General features: G+C 36.7%; 1 protein-coding gene across 8 annotated transcripts in view; it reads right to left on the reverse strand.

The window, feature by feature from the left end:
- The window catches only part of LOC140135932 (uncharacterized), a 304,873-nt gene that overhangs the window by 135,008 nt on the left and 141,890 nt on the right, over window positions 1-27,975 (reverse strand). For 6 of the 8 annotated variants that reach the window (XM_072157616.1, XM_072157617.1, XM_072157619.1 and 3 more), the window contains 6 exons: window positions 26,712-26,846; window positions 25,598-25,723; window positions 23,622-23,756; window positions 23,150-23,314; window positions 21,679-21,825; window positions 19,709-19,822 (listed from right to left, as the gene is read on the reverse strand). The exons of 1 other annotated variant lie outside the window; for it this stretch is intronic. In XM_072157616.1, coding sequence (XP_072013717.1) covers window positions 19,709-19,822; window positions 21,679-21,825; window positions 23,150-23,314; window positions 23,622-23,756; window positions 25,598-25,723; window positions 26,712-26,846 — 822 coding nt within the window. Of the gene's footprint in view, window positions 1-2,939; window positions 3,080-4,495; window positions 4,771-5,686; window positions 5,927-6,577; window positions 6,830-8,565; window positions 8,824-10,795; window positions 11,051-12,820; window positions 13,061-13,715; window positions 13,980-17,664; window positions 17,914-19,115; window positions 19,371-19,708; window positions 19,823-21,678; window positions 21,826-23,149; window positions 23,315-23,621; window positions 23,757-25,597; window positions 25,724-26,711; window positions 26,847-27,975 lie in introns of those variants that run through there. One more of the 8 variants, XM_072157622.1, reaches the window with a different exon arrangement.

Genomic DNA, 27,975 nt, shown 5'->3' on the forward strand with positions numbered 1-27,975 from the left:
TACATTTTGCAATAGAAGGGCCCAAACGTCAAATAATAAAGTGACCAATGCAAAATTCGGTAAATAAGTTTGCAACAACATTTACCTGACATTTGTTTGTTTTCAAAGCTATCAGCTGGTTTAATACTCACTTGATTCAGTTTCAAGTTCAACTGCTTGATAGAAACATGAAGGACGGGGATCCCATTCCGTTGTTTCACAAATTCCACCATTCAGTTCGCAAAGTGGATCGCATCCAAGTACTATTTAGTAAATAAGTAAATAAAAGTTTCTATTAAGTTCAATACTCTCCACAGGGGTGTCGGCTGCAAACGACATGTTCCAAATTTTTTTACAAAAACAAAAAGATTTCAGTATTGTGTATTTTGTATGACCATAAGTCCTTTAACCTATTGTAAGTCCAAACCGTCTTAAGTATCCCATAGGGTTTCTGTTAGAACTACGACACGTCGAAAGTTTTTGTGAAATGGAACACATGAGTGCATTTTGCCTGAGGAATCCCAAATGTCGGCAGATGGAGCTGTTGAAACAGTCTCCCGAAATTCAATTTTGATATCTGATCAGTATAATCTAAACAAATTTATGATATTCCTATTAGGTCATCTTAATTTAATAGTTCGTCTCAAAGCACTAAGTTGAAAACTTAATGCTGAATGTGGTTTTTAGTGCTTTTTAAAACTTTAAAATGTTGATTCGATTGATTGATTAATCACTTGATTGACTGATTTGTGGATTAATTGTTTCTTACCATCAGCATCTCTGCGCCGCCTGCCTGATGTTGAGCCTAAAACATAAAAATACATTATACATTATTATAAACAGATAATTAAAATGTGACGTATTTGAGAGTGGGACAATCTACTCTGGAAATACGCATTAATACACATTAATGGGTTTCTTCCTTGATCTACGGCCTACATTGTATGTACTGCATGGCCTGGTGAGCGACTAAAAGCACAACTTTTCATGATCTTGCATGCAACACGTACAGCTATTGTTAGCTCAACCCTACACTCCCATTTTGTAGGTGATAAATAATAGGGCTGTTAAGACCTTTTTTAAGCATCGCTTGCTCTGTTACCCAAAGACCCTTATTTTTCCATTCGTATAAAAAAAACCACGTGACTGCCAATCGCCTAATAAGCATCAACCCCATTCTTCCTAATTCCCGGTTAAAGCCCCAGACTCCGGCTTTGTCGTTCAAGAATCACTCTTGTTCAATTTGAACAGCAACTCATTTATCAATGATTCTGTTACTTATTTTTAAATAACTGCATTTTGCTAACTCGTTTTTCACCAATAACATAATTTTACATCGTTCCACATGAACAGTACTATGGACCTGAATGATCGCATCCCCAATGGTGTAGTTCTCTAACGTCCATTAAACAATGGACTTTTAAATTGCAAGAGGTTCTGTGTCTCTAAATTAAAGGTCATTTGATGACTTTACAAGAAACTTTTGGGGTTAAAGAACTTTGCTTGTCACATAAGGATATTTGAGATCCTAGTGTTGTAAAAATAAAGAATTCCACTATTATCTTACCTCTGCAGATGAAAATTTGAGAGTTAAAGAAGCAAGTTGGTTCCATGGGATTATTACATGGTGAACTTGTACATGCATTGTCAGTGGCGCCTGTAAAATGAATAAAATGAATGAATTGATGAGTGAAATTCATAATTGTAGGGTAAAATTCATAATTTTCGCGTACAGTTCATAATGTTAATCTTTACTTGGTGTCTTTTATACACTGTTCTAATTTTGAGATTAGATGTCATCGACATAAGAATTTCCCTATGCCGTGGGCATCAATGATATTTTCAAGACGAGGATAGTAGAGAGTTAATGACAAGGGGCCAATTTAAGCTTTGAGGGAAAAGTGAGGCGAATGTGAATATGATTATACATGTATGTCTTTTATAAACCCCATGAGAACTACATGCCGATTGGTGAAAAAGAAGTTTTCATTATCATTTGGTCCAATCAGCAACATTGTTAGAATAATTTCACCACACAAAAAAATTGGGGAGAAATTTACAAAGCTCCATTCTAACAATGTTGCTGATTGGTCCAATTGATAATTAAATTCTTTTTGGCCAATCGGTAGGTAGTTCTCATGGAGTTAATCATCAAAACCAAGATCAGAAAAGGGCTGCGACACAAGTTGATCGTTCCATGTTACTCGCTTTATAGGTTAGTGAAATAGAACAGTCCACATTTCAATCATCACACTCATTGTCAGTTACTATTAAAGGTGGGTGAACTGATAGACAGCCTCATCCCCAACTTTACACTATCAAAATGCAGATTTTGGTATCAGGTGAAATCTCATATTTTTTTTCATTAACATATTGAAATTAGGCGTTCCAATCGGTATATTAACGAGGAAAAATGTCAAAAATGTGGTATACCACATTTGAGACTAATTCAGCAGTTTTTTGATGATATCTTCAGAAATACACCGATTTGGAACTCCTAATTTCAGTATGTTAATTAGAAATAAAGGATCTTTCATTTGGTATCAATTTATTACATGATCATGATGATTATCATTAATAAAAACAATGCAGACTATACGCTGAATTAAATATCAGTAATTCCATGAAGAATTTTACAATGAACATTTACATGATCTTTTTGCATGAATGCTTGAAATGGACAACGTTTTATGTTATACATCATAAGTTTTAAAGAATTTGATTCCCAAATAAAAAACAAACCATTGTATATAAGGGTATCATCGAACCTCAGACGTATAAATGCCCACATCTTCGGTATACATTAGAGTATGCCACTTACCTCCAACATAGATATAAAAAGTACATGTTGACTGTGCACCCAGCGATCCAAAGATGTAGATGACCTCCGTAACACCGAGATTAAAGGTACTGCCAGTGTTCAGGTTATTATTATTATTATTATTATTTTGAGTCATCGGTGTAATTCCTGGAGATGATGGTGCTGTGTATGTCACCACCGAACTGGTCTGTCCTACAGCTGCTGCCTGGTTCTCGTTGGTCATTCTAGCATTGGTTGCACTGTCACACCCATTTATCGTTGGCACTGTGGCTCCAGCATCTATGAAAATAAAGCAAATAAATAAAAGTTTTGATTTTGTTTTCTCTTTGCAGCTTGTGATTTACAGTTTTACATTAGCTCACATCATAACATACATACATTATATAAAAAATAAATTGGCTATCCGTCATAAAGGCTCTAAAAGTAAAGTATCCTCACGGCTCCTACTTGGTACACAGTGGCGGACCGTGGCCACTCCTCCCCCGGGTGGCTGCCAAAAAGGTACATTTTGCCGCCTTCTTCAACAAAGCCCGAAAAGGTTGACCAATGTTTTCGATGGTTTGAAAAAGTGAAACAAAAAGCACAATTTTTATGTATAATTCCACTTGTTTCAAACATTGTTAAACCCTTTTTCATAATTTGTCCGCCCTTTTTTCTTTAATAACTCTTTTTGCCACCCCTTCTTCTCCCGCCGCCCCTTCTTTATTGACAAGTTCAACCCCTACAAACCAAAGTACGCACATGGTACACTGAAAGCACATAGCTTTTAGATCATCATTGCAATAACTGTTACCCTAGAGGTAAAAGGGTTTTAATTAAAATATCAGAGACACGGGTTTTCTCAAGAAGCCTATTAAGAGCCTAAGCTGATAACATTTAGGCCGCACATATTTAATATGGGCCGTTGGGGTCCACAAAGTTTAATGTTTTGGGGCCCAGATCAAATTAATCTGTTGAAATATCAGTTGGTTAAAGGGTTGCTTGATTTAATTTAAGGTCTCGGCAACGATTGAATTTTGGACCGAGTGAGTTTTGCAAAAGTGCACTAAGCTGATAGTGAGAGTTCATGAGAGCAAACTACAGTTTGATCAGATTAATAGTATCAATATATTTAACTTTAAGAATTGCCTTGTGACATCTAGCCAGAAGCATGACACAGTATTAACTTCCATTAAGTTCCATACTATGTCTACTTTGTTTAACACGCTAAATATAGACCAGACATGTCAACTTTATCACTCTTAACGTGGGTCGACGGCGTAGTGGTAAAGGCCTAACAATTCCCGTCGATTACGAGCTGATCAAAATATAATGCCAGAAGTTGGCCTATTGTCAGCAAAATGCCAATTCCGGTATAGCGTTGCCCACCCTAAGTCCTGTTTTCGGTGGGTTTCAGCTACTAGAGGCAATTGCGTTTTGGCATTTTGCAAAGTTTACGCGACACGTCTGCGTATAATTGTTTTCGAAACCCCGTCCTTGGATTACAAGTTTAAGGTGATGTGTAGTGATATTTTACTTCTCAAAAAGCTAATTTTGGCATCCTTGCAAGATAAAATATAAAATGGATTCCAATTTTTCTATACCCCGTATGCTTCCCACGAGTGGTCAAAGGTCACTGTGGACCGAAAATTGTTCCATCATGTTGTAAATATACCTCCAATAATCAGAATAAGAGTCTCCGAGGAGCAGACTTACTGTTTACAGTCACAGGAAAAGACAAGATCCTGTGTTTCCTGCTGAATCTCTGCTATTACATCTTACAATAGTTGTTCCAAGATTAAACGTGTTGGTTCCAGGACTGTATGATGTACCGGTGCTGTGATTGACGACACTCTCTATGTAGGCATAACCAGGGCCGCCATTGTTGAAGGCTTCACATGACGGTAAGGTAACTACGGTTGATGTTGTCACCACCGGCATAGGGCACACCGTCAAAGGAGCTAATACGTCTGGGTTTGCATTCGCAACAACTGGAAAAGTAATAATTAATAGCGGTTGATCTTCATGTCTAACAATAGCCTACATAGCAAACTGCAATGTTTGGTGCATCAGTTTGCGCCAAAGAGGGCTGCTACAGTTTGTATGTCAATGTGTACTTACTTACTGATAGGGAACCAACCAACACCCTATAGATAACAATGTACAATCGCGATCCTTTATCAAAATGGTACACGCTCCAAACTTGCCCCTTTTAGTAAGATAAGGGTCAAATTTCAAATGTATTTGATACATTTGATTTAATTTAATATGGAATTGATTTATTCTATTTTTTAATTATTATTTATATTATTTGTCATCCTTTCTCAGTATTTCATTCTTTGAGATGTTTTATTGCTTGAAACCGTGAAGCAAGTTTGTCGAAATAAAATTGGTGACAAATTAACAGTGTAATCCATCTTTATATAAGTTGATCACTTTCTGAAGATAATTTGATTAATAACCATATGTATAAACACAACACAAAAGTCAGCACTCATGTAATTAACTCGTCCTATACTAAAACCTGATTTTGTTATGACAATTTGATTGATATGGTCATGTGCAGAATCTTAGAACCAATTTGATGCTAAATTTGATACCAAACACTATAAAGACTCAGATGTTATCAAGGATGACAAAGATATCACGCAGATTAACATTTTCATCTAGATTTGTTCACGTAGGTTTATATCCCTGTGGTGTCGGCCATATTATTGTAGTGTTGCGTGGTAAGTGATGTCACATACCAAGTGTCCGTGGGGATGGGCGATACTAGATACTACAAACACTAATTGATTAATTGAGACAGATTGATACCCGCATAATAAAATTTGGTGCATTTTCAAAAGTTGCACATTAAAACGATGTACGTGGTCGAAAGTGTTAAGCGTGGTCAAGCTTACATACCGGTAACAATCACGTTGAATGTGCAGGTGCCAGTAGCTCCAGCATTATCAGTCGCTGTAACCGTGACTTGTGTATTTCCCACATTGAAATTGTTAGACGATTGATGACTGTATGAGTATGTGTATGAGCCTGTACCACCAGTCGCACTAGCGCCATTCTGATTGAAGTATACCGAGCTGGTAGTACCTGATGGTATTATTATAATTTGATTTGAAGGACACGTAACAGACAATCCTTGACCTGTGTGGAAAGGAGGAAAATAGCAAATTATGAAAGCAGCTTTTAAATTTTGATAAGTCGAGTGCCCTCGGGCACCACCCTCCGCCCAGTGGCATGCCCAAAGAGGACAAGGGTCACGGCTTCCCACTTTTGTCAGTCAGTGGGTGGAAATGCGCAAAGTCAGGAAAACTCAGGGTGTACCTAATACGGCGGGTGAACGTGTGGACAATTTTGAGCAGTCGCGGAAATCGAGACCTGTGGCCCCCGAATTTTGACAATCTGAGGACGCCACTGCTTCCTCCGTTATTAATGATGCACAGACATATAAGACAAATAAAGTATTCATCTTTATCTTCATTTGTATGCCCCTCGTCCTTGTTCATAGTGTTTTTGCCCCTGCTCCTGATCCAGATGGCTATGAACAAGGACGAGGGGGCATACAAATTGGACAGAATCTATAACCAGATGGTGTGGCAACACCATCACAGCCACCAAGGACTGCCGACATATCTAGAAACACTACAGTCATTGCAGAGTGAACAAGGTTCCGGATAGGAACTGAAATATTATCTAGTGAGTACTTTTATTTCTATTGGATCTGTACCAGAACTTATCTAATTTGACTTTGAACGATCCTGATGAATCTCATCAATATAAAAGTATTCATCTTACCTGTAACAATTACGTTTACAAAAAAGTTGCACTGCGCCGAGGCCCCAGAACTATCAAATACGGAACACGAGACTGGAGTTTGCCCCACATTAAATTGACTGCCAGATGCCATGGAGCATGACACTGTATTGTATGGAGGATTTCCGCCAGATGGTGTAGGCGTAGCGTAATTAACATTAGCACCGGTATTTCCTGGTTGGACTGTCACTGTGACAGTGTTAGGGCAATTCAACGCCAGATTACCTGCTACGGCTTTAAAAATAAAATTAAAAAAAGTATCGTTAAATGATTAAAAGAGAGCAAATTATGTCAGGTGAAATTATTTGTCCTATAGCTATAGGGAAAATGTATATACATCAAATTATAGTGATAGCCGCTTTTTAAAGTTTGAGCAAACACAATGTTTTGCATCCACATTACGAAATAGTCAGCAAAATACTAGTCAAATCCGATTGCTTGGGCCCCGGGGATAGGCAACAACAGACCAGGCAACATGCTGCCTACGCCAGCCCAGGACGGTATCATCTGCCTTTGTATCTCTGCTGAATTATTTTAATATTTTTTATCGAGTATCAAAGCCATATTGCCGCATTTCCGTAAGAAATAGAATAGTATTTTTTTCACATGTTGTTAGTTTTGACTATCAGGTATATTTTCTTTTAATTTTGGCCTAAACAGATGAGGCGATACAAAGAAATCCCCATTTAATACCAGCGACTAAAATTTCGATTACAATAATTAAACGACTTGTTAGTAGTTTTATTCAAAATCTCGGACTTTGTCACAACTACAGCACCTACAGCCTTGATTTTTGCAAATTATATTAGTTTACCTTACAATCGGAACATTTTTGAAAAACATTGAGGGCGTTCTCCTCAGCAAATGCTACGATATGACTCTTTTTTTATCAGACTGACTGGCTAAGATAGCATTCTTAATATTTTGATTGTAATTATAAATTGGTCCGTAAAAATCAGTATGGAATAGGAATTAAGTAAAATGTGTTTGCTAAATATAGAGTCTGTAGACAGATAGTACAAAGAAAAAACACCCACAAACGCATGTTCAGGGCCCTTATTTACCCTTAAAGGATTAGGATTTGGCTGCTATATTTAATTTGACAAAACATGATAATATTTTAAAAAACCCAAAAATAGTGCTGTTTTTCTGGCTTCGGGAATACAACATGGCAATAACAAGAGGAGGGTGAATTTAGCTTGTATATTATAGCTTCCCAGCAAACACAAACACGTTTTAAAAACGTTTTAAATAAGTTATATTTTGGCTTTTGGTTTAAGTTAAAACGTTTTAATAACATTAAAATGTCGGGTTATATAAAGGTCATGATAACGTTTTAAAACGTTTTGTATGAAAACACACTACAACAATATTTTTAAATGTTTTCAAAAATGTTATTGTAAACTATTTTTTGCAAACATTTTTGCCAAATATTGTGTCAATACTTACATAACATTATGTTAAAATGTTTCAACCGAGCAAACACAGAAATGTTCTTAAAATGTTTTTTTAAAAACCTTTTAATAACATTTAAATGTCGGGTTATATAAAGGTCATGAAAACGTTTTTAAAACGTTATTGAAAACATTTTGGGCAAACATTTTTCGCAAAATATTTTTTCAACCCCAAAATAACATTCTGTTTAGAATGTTTTGTATCAAGTTTTAAGAATGTTTTTGAATGTTATTTAAACGTTTTTATACCCTTTATATAACCCGACATTTAGACGTGTTCTGTAAAACATTTTTGTTTGCTGAGCAGTAGATTATCAAAAATGTTTTTTAAGGTTATGAAAACGTTTTATACTCTTAATATACCCTTTATATAACCCGACATTTAAACGTTTTCTGACAACCTTTTATAACCTTTTGCGAATGATGTCGAAAACGTTTTGTGTTTGCTGGGTTATTATTACTATGTCTGCTAAACGATTTTTAAGTCATTGACTTAAGAAAGTAACAATGCCTTACCTGATACGGTAACGACGAATGAGCACGTGGCAATATTCCCACTTGGATCGGTTGCTGTTACAGTCACAGGGGTAGAACCAAAGGGAAACGTAGACCCTGATGGCGTACTGTATGATAGACCCACTGCCCCACCACTATTGTCAGATGCCTGCGAGTTCGGATAGGTAACAGCTGTATTTTGACCCGCAAAGGGTACCGTTGCTTGTTGGTTTGGTGTACAGAATGTAATGACTGGTGGTGTGTTATCTACACCTGCAGCTGAAGTATGAGAATCATGCAAGGTAAGGTTTTTTTGCCTTCTTTGGATCAAGTTTAAGGGGGTACTACACCCCTGTGGTAAATTTGTGACTATTTTTGCATTTTTCTCCAAAAATAATAACACACTGGTAACAAAAGTTACGTATATTTACTATGGGGCAAGGAATCCAATTACTACACTGAAATTTCAGTGATTCAAGACAAGCGGTTCAGTTTATATGATAGGAAATGAGGTACGTCCTAGCGGTACCTTATTTCTGATCATAAATAACGAACCGCTAGTCTTGGGTCACTTAAATTCCAGTGTAGTAATTGGATTCTTTGCCCCTATAATTTACATAACTTTTGTTACCAGTGTATTATTAGTTTTTGAGAAAAATTAAAAAATAGACACATATTTATCGAGGGTGTAGTACCCCTTAAGTTCATGGAACAATAATTTTACACAACGTTGGACCTTCAACAGAACTCTCGGCTGAGATGAGAGACCAATAGCTTCGTACTCGCTGCCAATATCATTCTTGTGGGACATGTTTTTGATAGGTGGTGACACGATGTTGTTTGAATCGCTTTCAGCATTATAAATATACAGGTTGTATCAAAATGATCTGTACCCATTAGTTTAGTTAGTGATTATTGACAATACTGTCATATCCAAATGCAACCTATGCAACCTATGATAAGATTCGTCTAATTAAAGCAATAATTAGTGATTTGCATAAAGAAGTCAAAGAAGGAATCGTTGTAACAATGTAGGTGTTTCGTTGGAAACATCACAAAATAGGTTGTGGTCAATAGCCTGTAATGGGGATTGACCATTTTGCCCAGTTTTGTCAAGAACAAAACACTTCAGACAGTGCAGACGATTCCTTCTTTGACTTTGACTTTGACGAGCAATTTAAAACCATTTGCGTTGAAATCAGATCATTTTGAATTTTTGGTCCTGTGTGGCCACATCATTTTACATCATGTGTTATAGGACCATAACAGGAAGCTTAAAAAGGTTGGTTTTATAGATTACTATAGTTTTAAAGGTCACTGATTGGATGATACATGTACACATGAGCTCACACGCACGAGACGTGCTAGCCATCATTCTATCGGTGAACTCGGAATAAGGGACCGTTCACAAACACTTGTAAGGGGGGCCTGATGCAAAATTTCATCGCGAACAATTTTCGGGCCCCCTTTACAGACCTCAAAATGTCAGGCCCCCTTTTGACATGAAAATTTTGAGTCAACCCCATAGAAAAGCATATAAACTCAATTTTTCCTGGAAAATTTGTGGTCATTTTTTTCAGGCCCCCCCCCCCTTAGGAGGGTCAAAAAAAATTTCAGGGGCCCCTTTTTGCATCAGGCCCCCTTACAAGTGTTTGTGAACGGTCCCTAAAATCGGAGATTTCCGGATTTAATATAAAAACTTAAATTAACTGTAATTAAAGCACTTCAGGTTTAGTCTTTTACGTGGTATTTTAGTACGCCATTGAGCACTACAATCATGCAAAATGTAAAAATTCGAGAAGATTTGAAGGGATCGCCCTGGAGCAAATCACTTACTATGCCTTTAAGACTTAACCCAATGCTTAAGTAAATAATTATTGTGTCATCTTAAAGTAAGCGACTCTTTCTGCATAGACGATCAATACAAATACCAACTACTAGTACATCAAACTATATGACAATACTTATCTTATCAAGACAGAGGTCCCAATTTCAACCATCTCTAAATTCTACCCACTGAATAATTGCTCTTTAAAACCCACAAAGACAAAGCAGTTCACTTCTATTTCCTTGCATATACATGTATGTCAATAATAATCTTTTTAAAGGGTTTTTTATGGTTCAAAGAGGATCCAATGTTTCATTTGATTTGTAGTTTATGCTAAAACAAGTCATACAACTAGAACGTCTGGTCATTTTAAGATAATCTAAGGTTACTCTAGTCCTACATAATATGTAAGCAATCGATTACCTTGCACGGTTACGGTGAACGTGCACGTAGCCAAGTTCCCACTTGGGTCAGTTGCTCTTACGGTGACTGTAGTTACGCCAAAGTTAAATGTAGAGCCTGATGGGAAACTGTACGACAGTTGTACAGCGCCACCACTGTTATCCGTTGCAGTAGCAGCTGGGTATGTAACAGGGGCTGATTGTCCAGCTTGCGCTACATTGGTTACTTGGTTTTGTGGGCATGATGTAATGGTTGGTGGAACGTTGTCCCCGGGGGCTGAAAAGCAAATTTTAGGAAGTTAAGTACTCAAGGTGAATGAAGAAATAAAAACTTATTTCAACAGATTCATCGTGTGTACTTTTCCAGACAAAATCCATGCACCTCCTATAAAAAAAAACATCGGGGCAAAAGGTACATCTACTGCTCAGGATCCTGGGGCCACTATATTTAATATAAAGGGTGTCCCAAAAAATACCGGGTGAATGAATTTCAACATAAGTTGAGAAATAGGCATCAAAATCCTTGAATCAGTTGAATGATTACAAAGAATTTGCGATTACATAACACATACTTCAATTCACTTCATTCCAAGTTTGAAAGAAATGTACACTGGTGGTTAATATGTCAATGAGCTTTAAATTTTGTTTAGAAATGCTTTTTGTTCTTCTTAAACAATCTGTTTATTGCAAAGCATATAATTAGGTTTTGCTGGAAAGTGAAAATACTGCACGATATTAAAAATGAATGCTTGCATGTTAGATTATGCTCGGTTCCTGTAAATATCTTTTTCATTATGTTATGTTAATATAATTATTGCATAAAGAATAATAAAAGCATACAAGCTTCTCACATATTAATGTTTTTGGAAATTTTCCAAAAAATGGTAATGCAAAGTTTAATTTGTTTAAAATTTTAACATAATGTTGCATGATATCAAAAACCACACCGAAAACTTTTGATGATCATTGCCACATTAGGCTCAAATGTTCTTTGGCAAGTTAAAACATAAAAATAGGAAGCTTCCAATTGCAGAAATCAAAGTTTTCTCGGACAACATGTTGCTTCAAATATTAAAATATTGTCATGAATAATGAATGCAAAAGTTTAAACTCTAAAATATAATATTACACAGTATTAAAAATTAGAAGCTACTAGCTCATCTCTTAATCATGTCATTCTTGTTTTAAAATGTTTTACTTATTGTATGAAGAATTAAAGCTGTTAATGTTAGATATCCAATTTCAGGAATCCATGTTAACTTTCTTATACATCATTCAACCATTGTGTATCAACGTGAAGGCTAATAAAAGGTTATATAAATAAATTTTGGATTTATAAAGCGCCTTTCTCCAGATCTTAGAGGACTCAAAGCGCTGTAATTTCGCTGCAATGGTGAATCATCACAATCAGATCGTATCAACTAGGTTGCTGCCGAACGGCGCACACCTATCCGCATTTAGATTGTAACATCCACCAATTATCTGTGCAGCTCCCCAAATTCCATTGGGTGAAGGAAGTTTTTGATAACAAACAACTAATCACCGATTTTTGCGATACAGGAGGAAACCGGAGATCCCGGAGAAAACCTGCGAGGGCGAGCATGGAACCAAGTGCACATGAGTCCTTGGGCCGCGCTTGAACCCGGGACCTCAGTGGTGCAAAGCGAGGGAATTACCGCTGCGCTAACTCGCCCTCCATATCCAGGTTACTCAGTGCTCACCTTCTGTTAACATAACATAGATAAGAGAACAATATTTTATGAGATACACACATTTTAGGAAGGCCCATTGATCAAACTTGGAATGCATTTATGAGTGCATTGTGTAATCGCTCATTTCTTGGCAACCATTCAACCGAGTCAATGATTTCGATGCATATTTCAGAAAGAAAGAAAGAAAGAAAGAAAGAAAGAAAGAAAGAAAGAAAGAAAGAAAGAAGAAGAAAGAAAGAAAGAAAGAAAGAAAGAAAAAGAAAGAAAGAAAGGAAGGAAGGAAGGAATAGTATAGTCTTTATAGGTAGGAACAATGGTTAAATATAATAACTTACTAGTAGGGGCTGGCCATAAGCACACTGCAAAAGAACATATTGATTGAGCTGCCCCTAATTGATACAGGTAATATACTGCTGTACAACCACGACCAAATATGGCTCCTGGTTGATGTGTACTAACTACCAGGTTGCCGTTACTTGTCGGTGGCGTCCAGGTTTCAGTCTTGATGAATTCAGAAGGTGTATACGTATCGAAGATAGAACTAGGGCAATTGCTTATAACAGGACCGTTTGCATCTGAAAAGTGAAAAGTTGTAAGTGGATGATGAAAGGTTTGAACCAAATATTCTTTGCATTATTAACATACCATAAAGATGGCGCACATTGGCTCCTTTACCTTACAGTAAATTTTACATCCCTCCTCTGAAAATCCCAACAAGAATTAAGGGTCCGTGTCCTTATTTGCCGGTGAGATTTTATGGGCGCACACTTTTAGTTTGTTTATAAATTGCATTTATGTCATTTAGTCCATATTGCGCCATTAGGCGACGAAAAAAAGAAAACTTGTTCTACGGGCGGACGGACCTTTCAAGTAGGGTCGGTCGGTCGGGCTCAAAATCTGGGTCGGTCGGGCCCGTAGAACAGGGTTTTCTTGTTTCGTCGCCTTAGGCGAAATTTTACGGTAATTGTCCCATGCAGACGAATAACATACCACACCATTATATAGCATTATCTTCATCATCTGTAATTGATATTAAGACACCTTAATCATGTGCAAGGTTAAGTGGGTTATGCTTTCGATTCCAACATAACTTTGATCAATTTCTTTTTCTTTTAACCAGTGTACAGTAAACCACGTATTTTATCATGCACAAGATAATTAGACTGCAGAGATCATCACCAGAATGCAACTCTTAACAGACGCAGTGTCCGTACTAGCCTATAAACTTACTTGATACTTGTAGAGTAAATGCACATCGAGCAACGTTGTTTGCATTATCTGTGCATGTGTACTCGACAACAAGAGCAATACCAACGGGGAGATTTAATGAAGTAGTGCCGCCAATATTCGACGTCAAGCTTCGCACTCCAGATGCATCTGTACAGGTTGGTGCAGTAAAGGAAACAGGGACTGCGGAACCTGTCACCCCAGTGGCTGAGATTGGTGCTGTGGGGCAGCCGTTGATGGTTGGTGGCGTGTTATCTACTCCAGTGACTATAGAAAAAACATGATTAGTTTGTTTAAAATAAAATTGAACATAGATATCAACAAAATATAGGGGCCCGCCCAGAAATATTAAAGTTGTAAGAATTATATAAAAATGTTCAGACTTTGGAGTATCTTTTTTTTTTGGCTATATATTTTTTTTTTCCTATGTTGGCAAACAGTCACCCTATTTAAGGATTTTTCATTGTCACATTTTAATTAGCTATTTCTTTGACATTAAATGGAGTATAAACGTCATTGTTGGATACGTTAGATTTTTAGGTGAAAATGTAATTTTGTTCTTTGTGATTTGGTCCAATTTTGAGCAAAAAATGTAATTTCTATGTAGGATTTTTTTGGAAAAATGATTTATGCCTCATGAAAATGATATCACTTTATTGAGGCGGATTTGGGGACCACTCACAAAATTCAATAAGAACATTTTTCTGTGATTTTTGACTTATGACCATTTGAAATTCATGAGTGGACATAAAAATATGTGTTTTTAGTCATTTTGGCCGAACAAAATATCACGCCAGTCATCAGCTAGGCAAGTTTGAATCAGGATATAAACTCCTCAAAAAAGATTGGAAACTTTCCAAAACGGCTATATATCAGACATATTTGAAATCTATTTCCATATTGTTTCATATCAATGCAAACATTGTTCTTTTTGTCAAAATGACACCAAATTTGTGACCATAACTTATTCCATGGTTGAGTAACTGTCTTTGAAAGTCAAGGAGGTCTTAAACAAAATGTTCCAATTCTGCGCCATTTGCATCAGTAAACATGAGTAATGAATATCACACTGTTTCTTTAAAAACGGTTTCGAAGTGCTGTCAGCCTGTACCGGTCTTTTGCAGCCGTTGTTTCTGGGCCGCCACTTCTGGGTCTGACCAATAGCTCGAGCCTTATCCAGATCTGATAATCGAACCATGGTTGATTAGAAATTTCTTGCAAGTGACCACTATGAAGAAGTGACCAGCAAGAGAGACTGACCTGCGTTGATCCACTTGAATCTACCTGTAGAACCGTTAATCCCATCTTGGCACTTTTCATTCAAAATGATATACCATCAACTTTTCATTCATTCTTTTATTCATGCATTAACCCACTCATTCATTCAAAGCAATGAGATGAGCGCAGACAATGGTCAGTTTGGCACATTTTCTTTGAGACCTCTCTGTCTTTCAAAGAAAGTTAGTTACTCAGCCGTGGAATAAGGTATCGCCACAAATGAGGTATCATTGTTGACAGGAAAGAACAATGTTTCCACTGATGTGAAACAATATGATAGATTTCACAAATTTCTGATATACAGCCGTTTTGAAAGTTTCCAAACTTTTTGAGGAGTTTATATCAGTCGTCCAGAACAATGAGTGCAACCGACTTTTGTGATCGACAACGAGAAGAAGATTGCTGGATAAGTAACGATTGTACACCTATCATTATAATTCATTGATTGTATGCATTCATGTTTATATCCAAGAACATTATCCAATTATACAAAAATTAACAACAGTGAAGACCTGAGCGCAAGAAGACCGTATATCCACTTGGCCCCTCAACATGTATACACTAAAGTTACGTATAGTTTCTTAGGGTTTTATAATGCTTAATACATGTTCCAGGGTGAAAACATCATGAAAGTTTGTAAAATATTTGTTTTGGCCCCTGAACATGTATAAAACATTATGGAACTATACGAAACTATACGCAACAAGTGTATACATGTTGAGGGGCCAAGTGACTGACGGTCTTCTTGCGCTCAGGTCTTCAACTATACTAATCTATCTGAGTAGGCCTACAACAATGCATGACATTTTTAAAGCCATAATGTACGATCTTATAATATGAAATTGATTTGTTTGTGTTTTCAAACTTGATTATTTTGCCATATTTGTAATTGAATCGCCCAAATTCGTTGCCAGGTAAACATAGCAATTTTGACATAATGCCATAACTCATAAAAGCCTCCATAGGATTCCATCTTAGTGGTGTTTCTGAACCTTGAAATGGAAAGAAACCTTCCCTGACCATGCTGACAGTTATTACTAATATTATTAGCATTTTGAGTAAAGAATAATAAAATTAAAATTTGATTCGTATATTAAGGCTTTAAACAATAACATGTCCAACTACATAGTATACAAACCCACTCCACCCCCTTCACCCTCCTGAAATTTCCAATGGCGCGTCAAAATAGATCGGTCTTGGTGTAACGAAAATAGGGAATTTTTAAAAAATAGTTCACGCCTGATAAGTCCAGCAATCAATGTGGCATATGATCATGTTCCCGTGTGAATCTGTTTATGTTGGTATCCTCGCGATTATTAATAATGATACTCTTCACACCTAAGACAGGCATGGTGACCCAACATGGAAGTTATAATACTTGGTCCAATGAATTTGAGGAAACGGGAAAAAATATTAAAGGACCGCATTGACCGAGTTTTAACAGCCATTGAGGCATATAATGGACAAAATGACCACGTTCATCCTGAAAATCCTTAAAGGGTACACTGGGATAATCAATTTGACAAAGCAAACTGATTTGTCTCTACAACTTTCCCAATGGGTAAACTTTACCCTGTGATCGATTTGATTTTGATGTAGGAAAAGCCGATGTTGACATGTTGCTCATTATTCATTCAATACCTATTGGTATTGTGTGTATCCAAAAATAAAGCCACAGGTCTGTTGTTATTTGGGCATTTGTATACAGCTCATATCATGGTGGAATGTGTGTAGAAAACCGAACTAAAAGCCATAATGTACAATGGGGTTTTTTTTAAAGAAATTGGTAAAAAACATTTCAGACCTGAAATGTATAGGTCTCTTTGTAGAACAACGGTTCAATTTGAATAAATGCCTTAATAGGACAGTAAATCCTCAATATTTGACTCCATAATTAAGCGACCAAGGCCGTTGTTACTCAATTGTCTCATAGAATAACAAAATTAAAATTTGATCAAATGGTATTATGAAAGCTTAACAATGTTCGATTTTCGTCAGCGCTATAGGACGCAAGAGTAAGACGTTATAAAGTGACAATATACGATTTTCGTCAAATTTTATTTCTAGTGGGGGCTAACATGCGAATTATGACATTATGTCGGGATCTGTTGACTTACAATACGAACACAACAAATTTGGGTGATTGGACAGTTGTAACAGTCTGCTCTTTGGCTTCCCTTAAGCACAACACAGCGAATACAAAATTCAGCTGCCAGACTCGTTTCACGGGCAAAATATCATGACCATATACACCGGTCCTTAACAATCTACACTGGCTTCTAGTTACCCAACGCATAGAGTACAAGATTCTCCTGATTACGTTCAAAGCCTTGATTGATTTTGCTCCATCATACTTAAAATATCGAATGACCCCCCCCTGCATATCAACCTAGTCTATCTTCACTGCACCTTCTCCACACTCCCGCTATATAAGAGCAATACCATGTTTTATGGGGATCGGGCATTCTGTATCGCTGCTCCTCCCAGATTTATTATCTTAGATCTTCCACATCAATTGCCTAGTTCAAACGTCTTCTTAAAACGCATCTTTAATTGCATGATATTGGAACCTTTTAGATTTCATTTTGAAACTTTAAACCACTGAACTGCGTCACGTTTTCGACATTTATAAAAATTACTTTGTTTTTATAATATTTGTAAGAAATGGTATTACCTTGAACGTTGACAGTGAATGTGCATGTAGCTGCGTTCCCACTTGGATCGGTTGCTGCTACGGTGACTGTAGTGACACCAAAGTTAAATACAGAACCTGATGGGTTGCTGTAAGATATTTGTACAGCGCCACCACTATTATCCGTTGCAGTAGCAGGTAGATATGTTACAACGCGCGACTCTCCAGACTGTCCTACAGTAGCAACTTGATTTTGTGGGCATGTGAGGTTTGGTGGAGTTGTGTCCGCGGCTGGAAAATAAATTTAGGACATTAAGTAACCAAAGTGATAGAATAATTAATTCAGTAAACCTACTTTAAACACCGAGATTCATATTTACTATCCCAACACAAAACGAAGGATTGCTCTTCTTTGCTGGAGCTTCTATTCCTTGCTTTCACTAAATCATTATCACCGTTAATCGCCGAATTCACTTGATATAATTTTTTGGAGTCGAATGAACAATCAATTCTCATTTCACACTGTGATCAGCGGTACGTACCTGAGGCTGGTTATAATAAATTCTTTAGGGCCGGCTTCAAAACTCAACCGCCGGTTCCAGTCGGTTACTATTGTTCTAAACTGAACGCGGTTAAACAGCGGCAACGGGCGGTCGAATTTTGAAAGCTTCTGAAGCCGTCCCTTAAAGAAGTGACAAATGTACAAGACTGTAGTGAATAATTATTAGCAGAAGATGACTTCATATCTTTAATAATAATAATAATAATAATAATAATAATAATAATAATAATAATAATAATGATAATGATAATGATAATAATAATAATGCGCACATCTCCACCAAATTAATGGCGCCCAAGGCGCGATACAGCGAATTGTTTACACTACAAAATTAATATCGCTATTTTAGATTGAATTGCTCCGACTGAAATACATGCCTCATGTCTGAATTCACAGCAAGAAAATGCCATAAAACCGAAACAGAATAAAAGAAAAACAGTTAGACAGATACACACCACGCAAAAGTATTGCAACATCGCTGAAAAAAGACCTGTAAGTTGAACATTGATCCAATATCCTGTCGCATTCAAATTATGTGCTTGATCCACCCCAAAGAAGTCAGGATGGGGTTGGTGTGTTTACAATATGCATGGTCATTATGGGGTAAGTTGTGTCACTGGCCGTGAGGTTAGTTGAGCAAAGGGCACAACAAAGTATTTTTTTCTGAAAGTTAGATTTGTGATGAAAATCACTTAATGATTTAAGCTTGGGTCCACATAAACCTAAACCAACCAAACGTTTACTTGAAGATGTAAATAAACAGAAATACAAATATTCTTTCAATTTTAGTGTATTTCGTAAACTGGCTCCACTTACCTGCCCCACTGGCTCAACTTACCCCGCGCATGCAGTAGCGTAGCCAGCGACGGGGGAGTAAAAAATGAAAGAATCTTGAGGCAGACATTATGAAACATGTGTGATGAAAACTTACAAGTCTGAACATTAACATTAAATGTACACTGCGCGATATTTCCACTGGCATCCACTGCTGTCACGGTGACAGTTGATAGTCCGAAAGGAAATACAGAACCTGATGGCCTACTGTAAGAGATCTGAGGGGTTCCGCTGTTGTCTGTTGCCTGCGCTGATGGGTATGTGACCGTTGTAGATTGCTGAGGTTGAGCTACATTTGCTACTTGGTTTGGTGGGCAGAATGTAATAATAGGAGGTGTTGTATCTGCGGCAGCTGTAAATGAAAAATATATAGAAAACATCATTGAACAGATTCATCAGGATCGGATCGGTATAGTAAACTGGTTAACAAAGTTCTTTGTATCTGATCCAGAATTTTCACTTACTTGTGTACGTTTCAACCAGTATAGAAAACATCTTAAACCTATTACCACGTTACTATATCCATCATAAAAGTATTTCTGTAGTAACTATAATAATAACCAATAATAAATAATAACTAGAAATAGCTCTCCTATTACTATTCAGGTTAAGATGATAATTTACAGACAATGAAATTATACAGAATAACTTAAATGATACTGAAATGAAATTTATTGTCTATTTACTTACTTATTTCACATGTTGTTCCACTAAATGATGCTGCACATGCGCAGATGAAATATGAATTAAAAGCTGTACACACACCACTGTTTTGACACGGATTACTGTTGCATGGGTTGATATCTAAAGAAAATAAAAGTGCAAAATAATGAAGTCAAGAGCAGTGGCGGCGCCACCGGGGGGGGGCATGAGAACTCTTCCCCCTGTTGCCCCTCCCCAGTCAAAAACCCAAAATTACGAAAATTTAACTTTTTTGCGGTATTTTTTTGCAAAATGTGTTGATTTTGCCCCCCCCCCTGAAATTCACTTTGCCCCCTCAATGCCCCCGGAAAAAATTCCTGGCGCCGCCACTGGTCAAGAGAGATGCTAGGACTGGACTATCACATATATGAGCATTTCGTTTAAAATTTTAATTGAGGGGCTATTGGGTAGCAGAAAATAACTAGAGGGCCTTATATTTGCGCACAAATACAGCCATCATCCTCTTGTTATCAGAACACTACTTTATTTTCCTGAAGCTGCTTTATTTGATGAGAAATGGTTGGTCATTTGTTTTAACATTATTTGACCTATAATGCTCATATAGATAGGTATAATGCTCAAATTCTATCACTTTACCAACTCAGAGCGCTGTAGCTGGTTTATTTACTGAGCCCTTTTTAATATTTGGGGCGTAGGCCCCATAATATTTGACTTATGGGGCGAATGTTCATAAGTGAATATATAATGCTCAAATTCTATAAGTATACCAACTCAGAGCACTGTAACAGCTTTAGTTACTGAGAAACGTTATTATAACATTCCGGATATTGGGGCCCATAATACAGACTTGACATTATGTATGGCATATTTCTTCACGGAGTGCCAAGACTAATCTGAAAGGGGTCTGTATAAACCGTACGGGTTAAATATTTATTGGGTTGTGTCGGAAGATGGTGTCAATCATTTTTGATAGAAAATGTTCTTTTCATGAGACATTATGGTGCTCATTATAAAGTATTTTAATTAGCCTAAAAAATATGTACTGAACCTAAATACCAATAAATGTTGATCAGAACTGAAATGCACTTGTAATGTACAAACTCACTCAAACTTTCTGAGTACGTACCACTTTTAAGAGCTATATTTTAAGCTCCTCCCATTTGCAAAAAACAATGGTACATTGCAAGTGCATTTTACGAAGTTTAGGAATATCACCTTATACCCGAATAAAATTGATAATAACAGAACAATGTTGCATTAAGTCCGAAATTGTGTCCCTCACAAAGTTCAAATTCAGCCTCCTTAAATCCGCCATTTTAGGCACATGTACTACATTATGAGCACCATAATGTCAACTCATAGAAAGCACATTTTCTATCAAACAATTATATTACACCATCTCCCGACACACCTTTAATATTTAGCCCGGGCGGTTTATGCAGACCCCTTCCAGTCTAGTGTTGGTTCTTCGTGAAGAAATATCCCATACTTAATGTCAAGTCTGTATATGACATATGGACTCGTGTATACTTGTAAATGTAGAGTGCCCCTAGGGCTGTCAGTGTACCAACTCAGGGCCATGAGTTGCCTTATTTGATGAGAAACAGCATGCTTCGTACTTTTTACATTTGGGGCCACTTGGTTCCTTGACCTTTCACTTCTGGGACCAAGATGGGCAAAAGGCAAATCTACGGGGTAGAGCCCATAAGTGTGCCACATGTGTATCATGGGGCCCTTGCGATATTTGCGCTAGCGTTGTAAATGTGTTGGGTTTGATAATAATAATAATAAATAATAATAATAATAATAATAATAATAATAATAATAATAATAATAATAACAATAACAATAATAAATGAAGAGCAGAAAGTCTTTGGTTGTCATGGTTATCATTGGAAATCTTTATACCTTCAAAAGATTTGAAGTAGTTGAGACATTTAATTTGAATCACTTGAGGAAAAATAAACACTAATAAGTAATATAATATTTTTACTTACATGGAGTTTCGCAGTATTGCCCGAAGAAGCCAATTGGACATACACAGAATGGCGCTGTAGTCTGTGAGAAGCTGTAATAAGCATTTCGACACTGGCCACCGTTCCTACATGATGACTGGGTGCACAGATTTAATCCGGGATTATTTACTGTAAATTAGATCATGCTAATAATTAGTGATAATTCTGCTTAAACATGATTTGAAGTGACAATCGGTATGTTAAATCGCGAATACTTCGCTGCAACTCTAAAACTGACGAGTCTTATATTTTGCATTCCTTATATTTTATTTATCTATTTTCTTAAGGGCTGGGGTATGAACGTTTGGACAGTATTTATTTTGGGACATTAGAGCACATCAGACATATCGAATTGCATTCTGAATACGAAGAATGTCATTCTGATATCAAATAATTTTGATTTTTGAAATTCGCAATGTAATACACATTTTATGGCAAATCATTAAAAATTGATATTTTTGATATTTAACAGTACTTGAAGTAAAATTTATAAATCTGATGATTTATACTTAAAGTGTATGTAGGTGGGATGAAAAGCCGACGATCAATTGAAAATTTTGACCTTTCGTATTGACGATATGGATTTTTTTCCCAAAACACCAAAAAAATTAGGTCTTTTTGGGAAAAATCCATATCTTCAATATGAAAGGTCAAAATTTTCAATTGACCGTCGGCTTTTCCTCCCTGCTACATACACTTTAAAATATATCATTAGATTTATATAATTTACTTCGAGGACTGTTATATATCAAAAATTTGAAAAATATCAAATTTTTATAATTTGTCATAAAATTTGTATTATATTGTGATTTTCAAAAATGAAAATTATTTGATATCAAAAGACATGCTTCGTATTCAGAATGCAATTCGATAGGTCTGAGGTGCTCTCATGTCCCAAAAAAATACTGTCGAAACGCAATAAACGCTCATTTTAGATCCCTTAAGGGGTACTACACCCCTCGATAAATTTGTGTCTTTTTTGCATATTTCTCAAAAACTAATAACACAGTGGTAACAAAATTTATGTATATTATTGGGGCAATGAATCCAATTACTACACTGGAATGTCAGTGACCCAAGACAAGCGGTTCGTTATTTATGATAAGAAATAAGGTACCGATAGGATGTACCTCATTTCTTATCATAAATAACAAACCGCTTGTCTCGAGTCACTGAAATTTCAGTGTAGTAATTGGACACCTTGCCCCAATAATATACATAACTTTTGTTACCAGTGTGTTATTATTTTTTGAGAAAAAATGCAAAAATAGTCACAAATTTACCACAGGGTGTAGTACCCTTCTTTTTGAACATTCCTGATCTTTCCTATCTTTCATTAATCAATTACTTATATGACCGTTTTTCATTTATTAATTTATTCATCATTCCTTTGATTTATTCATTCATTTCATTTATCTATTCAACATTAATTTCAAGCAATAGGATCCCTTACTTGTGCTTGAGCCACAGTTGGTACCACTGAAGTTATTTCCGCACACACAGGTGTATTGATTCGGGTAAACGTTGTTCGGTGAGCTGTTTTGGTCATATCCATTGTAACACTGTCCACCGTTTTGACACGGTTGGTTAGTACAGGAAGCAAAGTTGGGACTTGTACCTTAAAAGGCAAATTATACACATAACCTGGTGAGTAGATTTCTCTGATATTTTAATTGATATAATGGTATATAATATATGTATATGTATATATAATGACTAAAATAGTAACTTAACTTTCTCAATCGAGGGTGCAGCCGGGGCCAATCTGCCACCAGAACACGTAATAAGTTCAACTTTTCCATTAAGAAATTATAGTAGGTGACAACACCACTTTTGGGAAATATTTCCCAAAAGCATTTTGTTAAATTGACATTGAGTTAAAGTTGATAAATCTATCAAATTCATTTATCAATGTATATACTTACTGATTTGTGACAGGCAGTTAATACCACCGTATCCAGGTGGACATGAACATACGTAGTAGTTGTTACCCAAGCAGGTGCAAGATCCACCATTTTTGCATGGAAAGTTGTTGCATGGATTGATATACACAGGTGTTGCTATTGAAAGAAAAGGAAATAACTCATTAAAAGGTAAAGTGCATTTATATGGATATATATCAATTCCATGCTTATATATAATACCATTATATATATTTATATAATTATATTGAATCAGGATTGATAGTAAAATGTGTTTCACATGTTAGCTTTAAATGTAGTTCCAATGTAGATTTGTATCGAACTTAAGTCAAACTCTTTTATTTTATCAAGTATAAGTTATTTTTTATCACACACTCACTCAGTCACTCACTTAGACGCTTGCTAACTTGTTTTCTCGATCATGAGAGCCAACTTGGGTATACACAGATATTTGCGTCGAGAGTACTACGCAAAGTCACACGGCACAGGCATATCTTTTGAGAAGTAACCAATCACGGTCTTTTGTCACGCGATCGTGTTGTTCCACAAAAAGTACGCTGACACAACAGTACGCAGAAGGTACACCCTCTCGTGATCGAGAATTTGATATTTTGCCTATGGTTCACTCATTCATCTTTTACTGAGTCACTTATTCTCATTGTGATTATGATTATTAAAGCGATTACCAGAGGTTAAAGGGGGCACGCAGGATCACTCAAAGTGGGAAATTTTAGACATTGTTTTGTATTGTATCTTTAAAAGTAATGATGATAAGTACATAATAGTATACAATTTCAGAAAGGAATTGATGCAAGGAATCCAACTAGCACGGCAGATTTCTTTCTGAGAAAAGCGCCAAAATTGATTTTCCATGCCGGACCGAAAAAAAATGGCATGGAAAATCGATTTTGGCGCTTTTTTGCAAAATTTTTCAAAGCTAGTTGGATTCCTTGTGTCATTCCTTTCTGAAAATGTATACTTTATGTACTTATCATTATTACTTTTAAAGATACAATACAATCTAGTAACAAATGGTGGTCATAGACCACAAACCTAGCTGGGACGTGTTGGTGTTTTGGAGGTATCTGACCCCTGCACAATGTTCCAAAAATGTTTCCCTGGTCATGATGTTTGTTGTCACCGAGTTTGAGTCCCGTACTCCTTACAGATGTCCCGAAAATGCAATTTTAAGATTTGACCCCAGATAACCTTTGACCTGACCCTTGCAATATATTCCCCTGGTCATCAAGTTTGTTGTCACCGAGTTTGAGCTCCGTACCCCTTACAGATATCCAGAAAATACATTTATAAAATTTGACCTCTGCATGACCTTTGACCTGACCCCTGCAAAGTCTTCCAAAATGTTCCCCAGATCATTAAGTTTGTTGTCACCAAGTTTGAGCCCAGTACCCCTTACAGATGTTTAGGAAATGCATTTCAAAAATTTGACCTCTGCATGACCTTTAACCTGACCCCGGCAAAATGTTCCCCTGGTCATGAGATTTGTTGTCACCGAGTTTGAGCTCCATACCCCTTACAGATGTCCAGATAATGTAAGTATAAGATTTTACCCCCTTAATGACCTTTGACCTCGATTCTGTATGCAAGTTATAGATAGGTTGTGGTATAGCCGATGCATATGTGCAAATGACATCATTGTACTATATAATATGTGGCAGAAGAAGCATTTTGAATGTATTTGGTTTATACCGGAAATTTCCCCTTAATGACCTTTGACCCCAATTCTGTTTAGACCATATGGGCACTGGATATAGCTAATACATATGTGCAAGTGACGTAATTGTAGGGTGTAACATGCAGGAGGAGAAGCAATTTGAAATTATTGCCAGAAAGAAGAAAATCGGATAGCAAAACAGTACCTAGCCCGGGGGGTTGTAAACCCCCGAGCTAGGTAATGTTACAAATTTCCGACTTTGAGTGATTCTGCGTGCCCCCTTAAGACCATACAGACAACTTACGTGTTTGACAGTTGAATCCGGTAAAACCACTTTGACATGTGCATTGATAGGCGAAACATTGGCCTTGGACACGTGTACACTGTCCACCATTTTGACATGGATTATTCGTGCAAGGATTTGGTATTGCTGTAATGTAAAATTCACACATCCAAAAGAGAATTACGTTTTTTAAGCTTTCTTAGTGTTGCTTAAATAGGGCTCCATTCTAACTTTAGTTTAAAAGCTTTAAATTTGGTAACTATGGAGGTTAAGTAAGCAATAATTGTTTAAACCTTAAGCTCAAAACGGATTATAAGCTTAAAACCACAACAAGTGTACTCTTAAACAGTAGCACGAGTTAAAAGCTTCTACATTTATGGTTTAAAAGTTTTGTATGGTTTAAAAGAGGACAGTATACTTTGGATATGGAACTTGCCAATACATGTTGTCCAATCACGCAATACATTATGATAGCAAGACGGTATAAGAACATACCGTGGGGACAGTTCAATCATTTAAGCCACGCAGTTTACATGCCATTTCAGCTTTTCAGAGCATTAATCAACCCTGTTTAAAAAACCTGCCTTTATAGATTTTTAAAAACTTTTACTCTATAAGTGGCTGTGCAATATTTATGAGCCCCCGGGGGTAACATTTCCGAATGGCCAGTCCAAAAATCGTTTGCCCCCCCTTACGGCCTGCCAAAATCGCTTACCCCCCCTCCCCACTTGGGATCCCAATTTGCATATTAATAATAAAGCATTTCCGTACTTTTTGTATACGCCTTTTTAGAGCCTTTTATTTAAAAGGCGCCTCATGAATGTATGCCAAAAAATTGCTTCGCCTCTCGGTTCGCCAAAAATTGCTGCCCCTCCCCCTTCGGCTCGCCAAAAATTGCTGCACCTCTCCTCCCCGCCCCAAATTTTACCCTCCTCCCCCCCCCTCAAAGCTTATAATTATTACACAGCACTAAACCGACCGTTATTTTAACTTAGAAAATTAGAGTGTTGCCTATGGGGAGCTGTAATACATTCAATTATGAGTAACTCGCATTGTCAGAATCAACTGATATTTCGGAAAGATATATCTAAGGAAAAGAGAATGATAAAATGACGGAAGCGACTTAAGAACTCACCTAGCTGACACCTATATCCAGTAAAACATCCCGAGCATTGACATGAGAAGGCATTGCATCCCGCAACACCCGACAGGGTATTGCAGACGGCACCATTCTGACATTGGTTATTTCCAGCAGCACATGCATTATATGCTGTAATGTGAGTAAAATAATTAAAGCTTATGTTTCACCAACGCTGAAAAAATGTATTATCATTTTTTTTTCTTGAGATCGATTTGTGCACTGACACAACATACGAAATATGCCCTTAAAACGCATGATTTTGGCCCTTATTTCCAAACATTACATGCCACGTTACATGACCAAATATTAAACATGTTAAACTCTCTCTTCACGCGGGTGTCGACAGCAGACGACATGTTTAAAAAAAAATTTAAAATTCAAACATTTCAGAAATGTCAATTTTCATGACCATATTTGGAATCAGCTTGAAAAATGCAATAAAATGAGTACAAACAAGCCTAGTATTGGTTCAGTAGTTCTTAAGATAGCTCTTGATATTTTGAGAAAATCTTTCAAAACTTTTTTTTCGTTGACGCGCATGGCTAGCGCGCAGAGCATTAAACATGTTAAACTTGAAATGTTAGTTTCATTGCAAGTTGGAACTATAATTAAAGACCGAATTAAAAAGACTAATTTGCGTCTGACGTCATGACAAAGGCGCGCCGTATGGCATTTTTGGTCTGATTGACAGGACGTCATACGCAAACTAGTCTTTTTAATTCGGTCTTCAATTATAACTACAGGATTAGGATTTAGCTACGTTTCATTTGAAAAGGTAATATAGGGTCCACAACTTATAAGTTCCCCCTAAATACTTTTAGCCTTGGTCCAAGACTTGGGGGCTCTAATTCACAGATATTATAGGTCTATCATCATTGCTTATTTTTATACTTAGTATCCCAATATTATACAACCCCCTCATTGCATTGATCAAATCACCAACAAATGTGCTGATAACGCACAGTGGTTACTTGGATATTTATCACTGTGTTATAGGTAGTCTATAACGGAGCCCATGTTGCACCTAGCACCACTAAACCACTTCTAAAGACAACTGATCAAACTCAATATCCTACACATAGGACCAAGTACAAAATGTCCTACATGTACTAGTAAAATAGGGATAAATAGTGCCCTCACTATTTTGCAGGTCAAACTCATTGACTAAATGACTAAATGCCCTGGACAGAGGTTTACGTATTAAATGTATCATAGCTTTATCCATATTGTTATCAAGATTGTAAACTTCAGTACTAAT

Source organism: Amphiura filiformis, chromosome 16, assembly GCF_039555335.1.
Source record: "Amphiura filiformis chromosome 16, Afil_fr2py, whole genome shotgun sequence".
NCBI lineage: Eukaryota > Metazoa > Echinodermata > Ophiuroidea > Amphilepidida > Amphiuridae > Amphiura > Amphiura filiformis.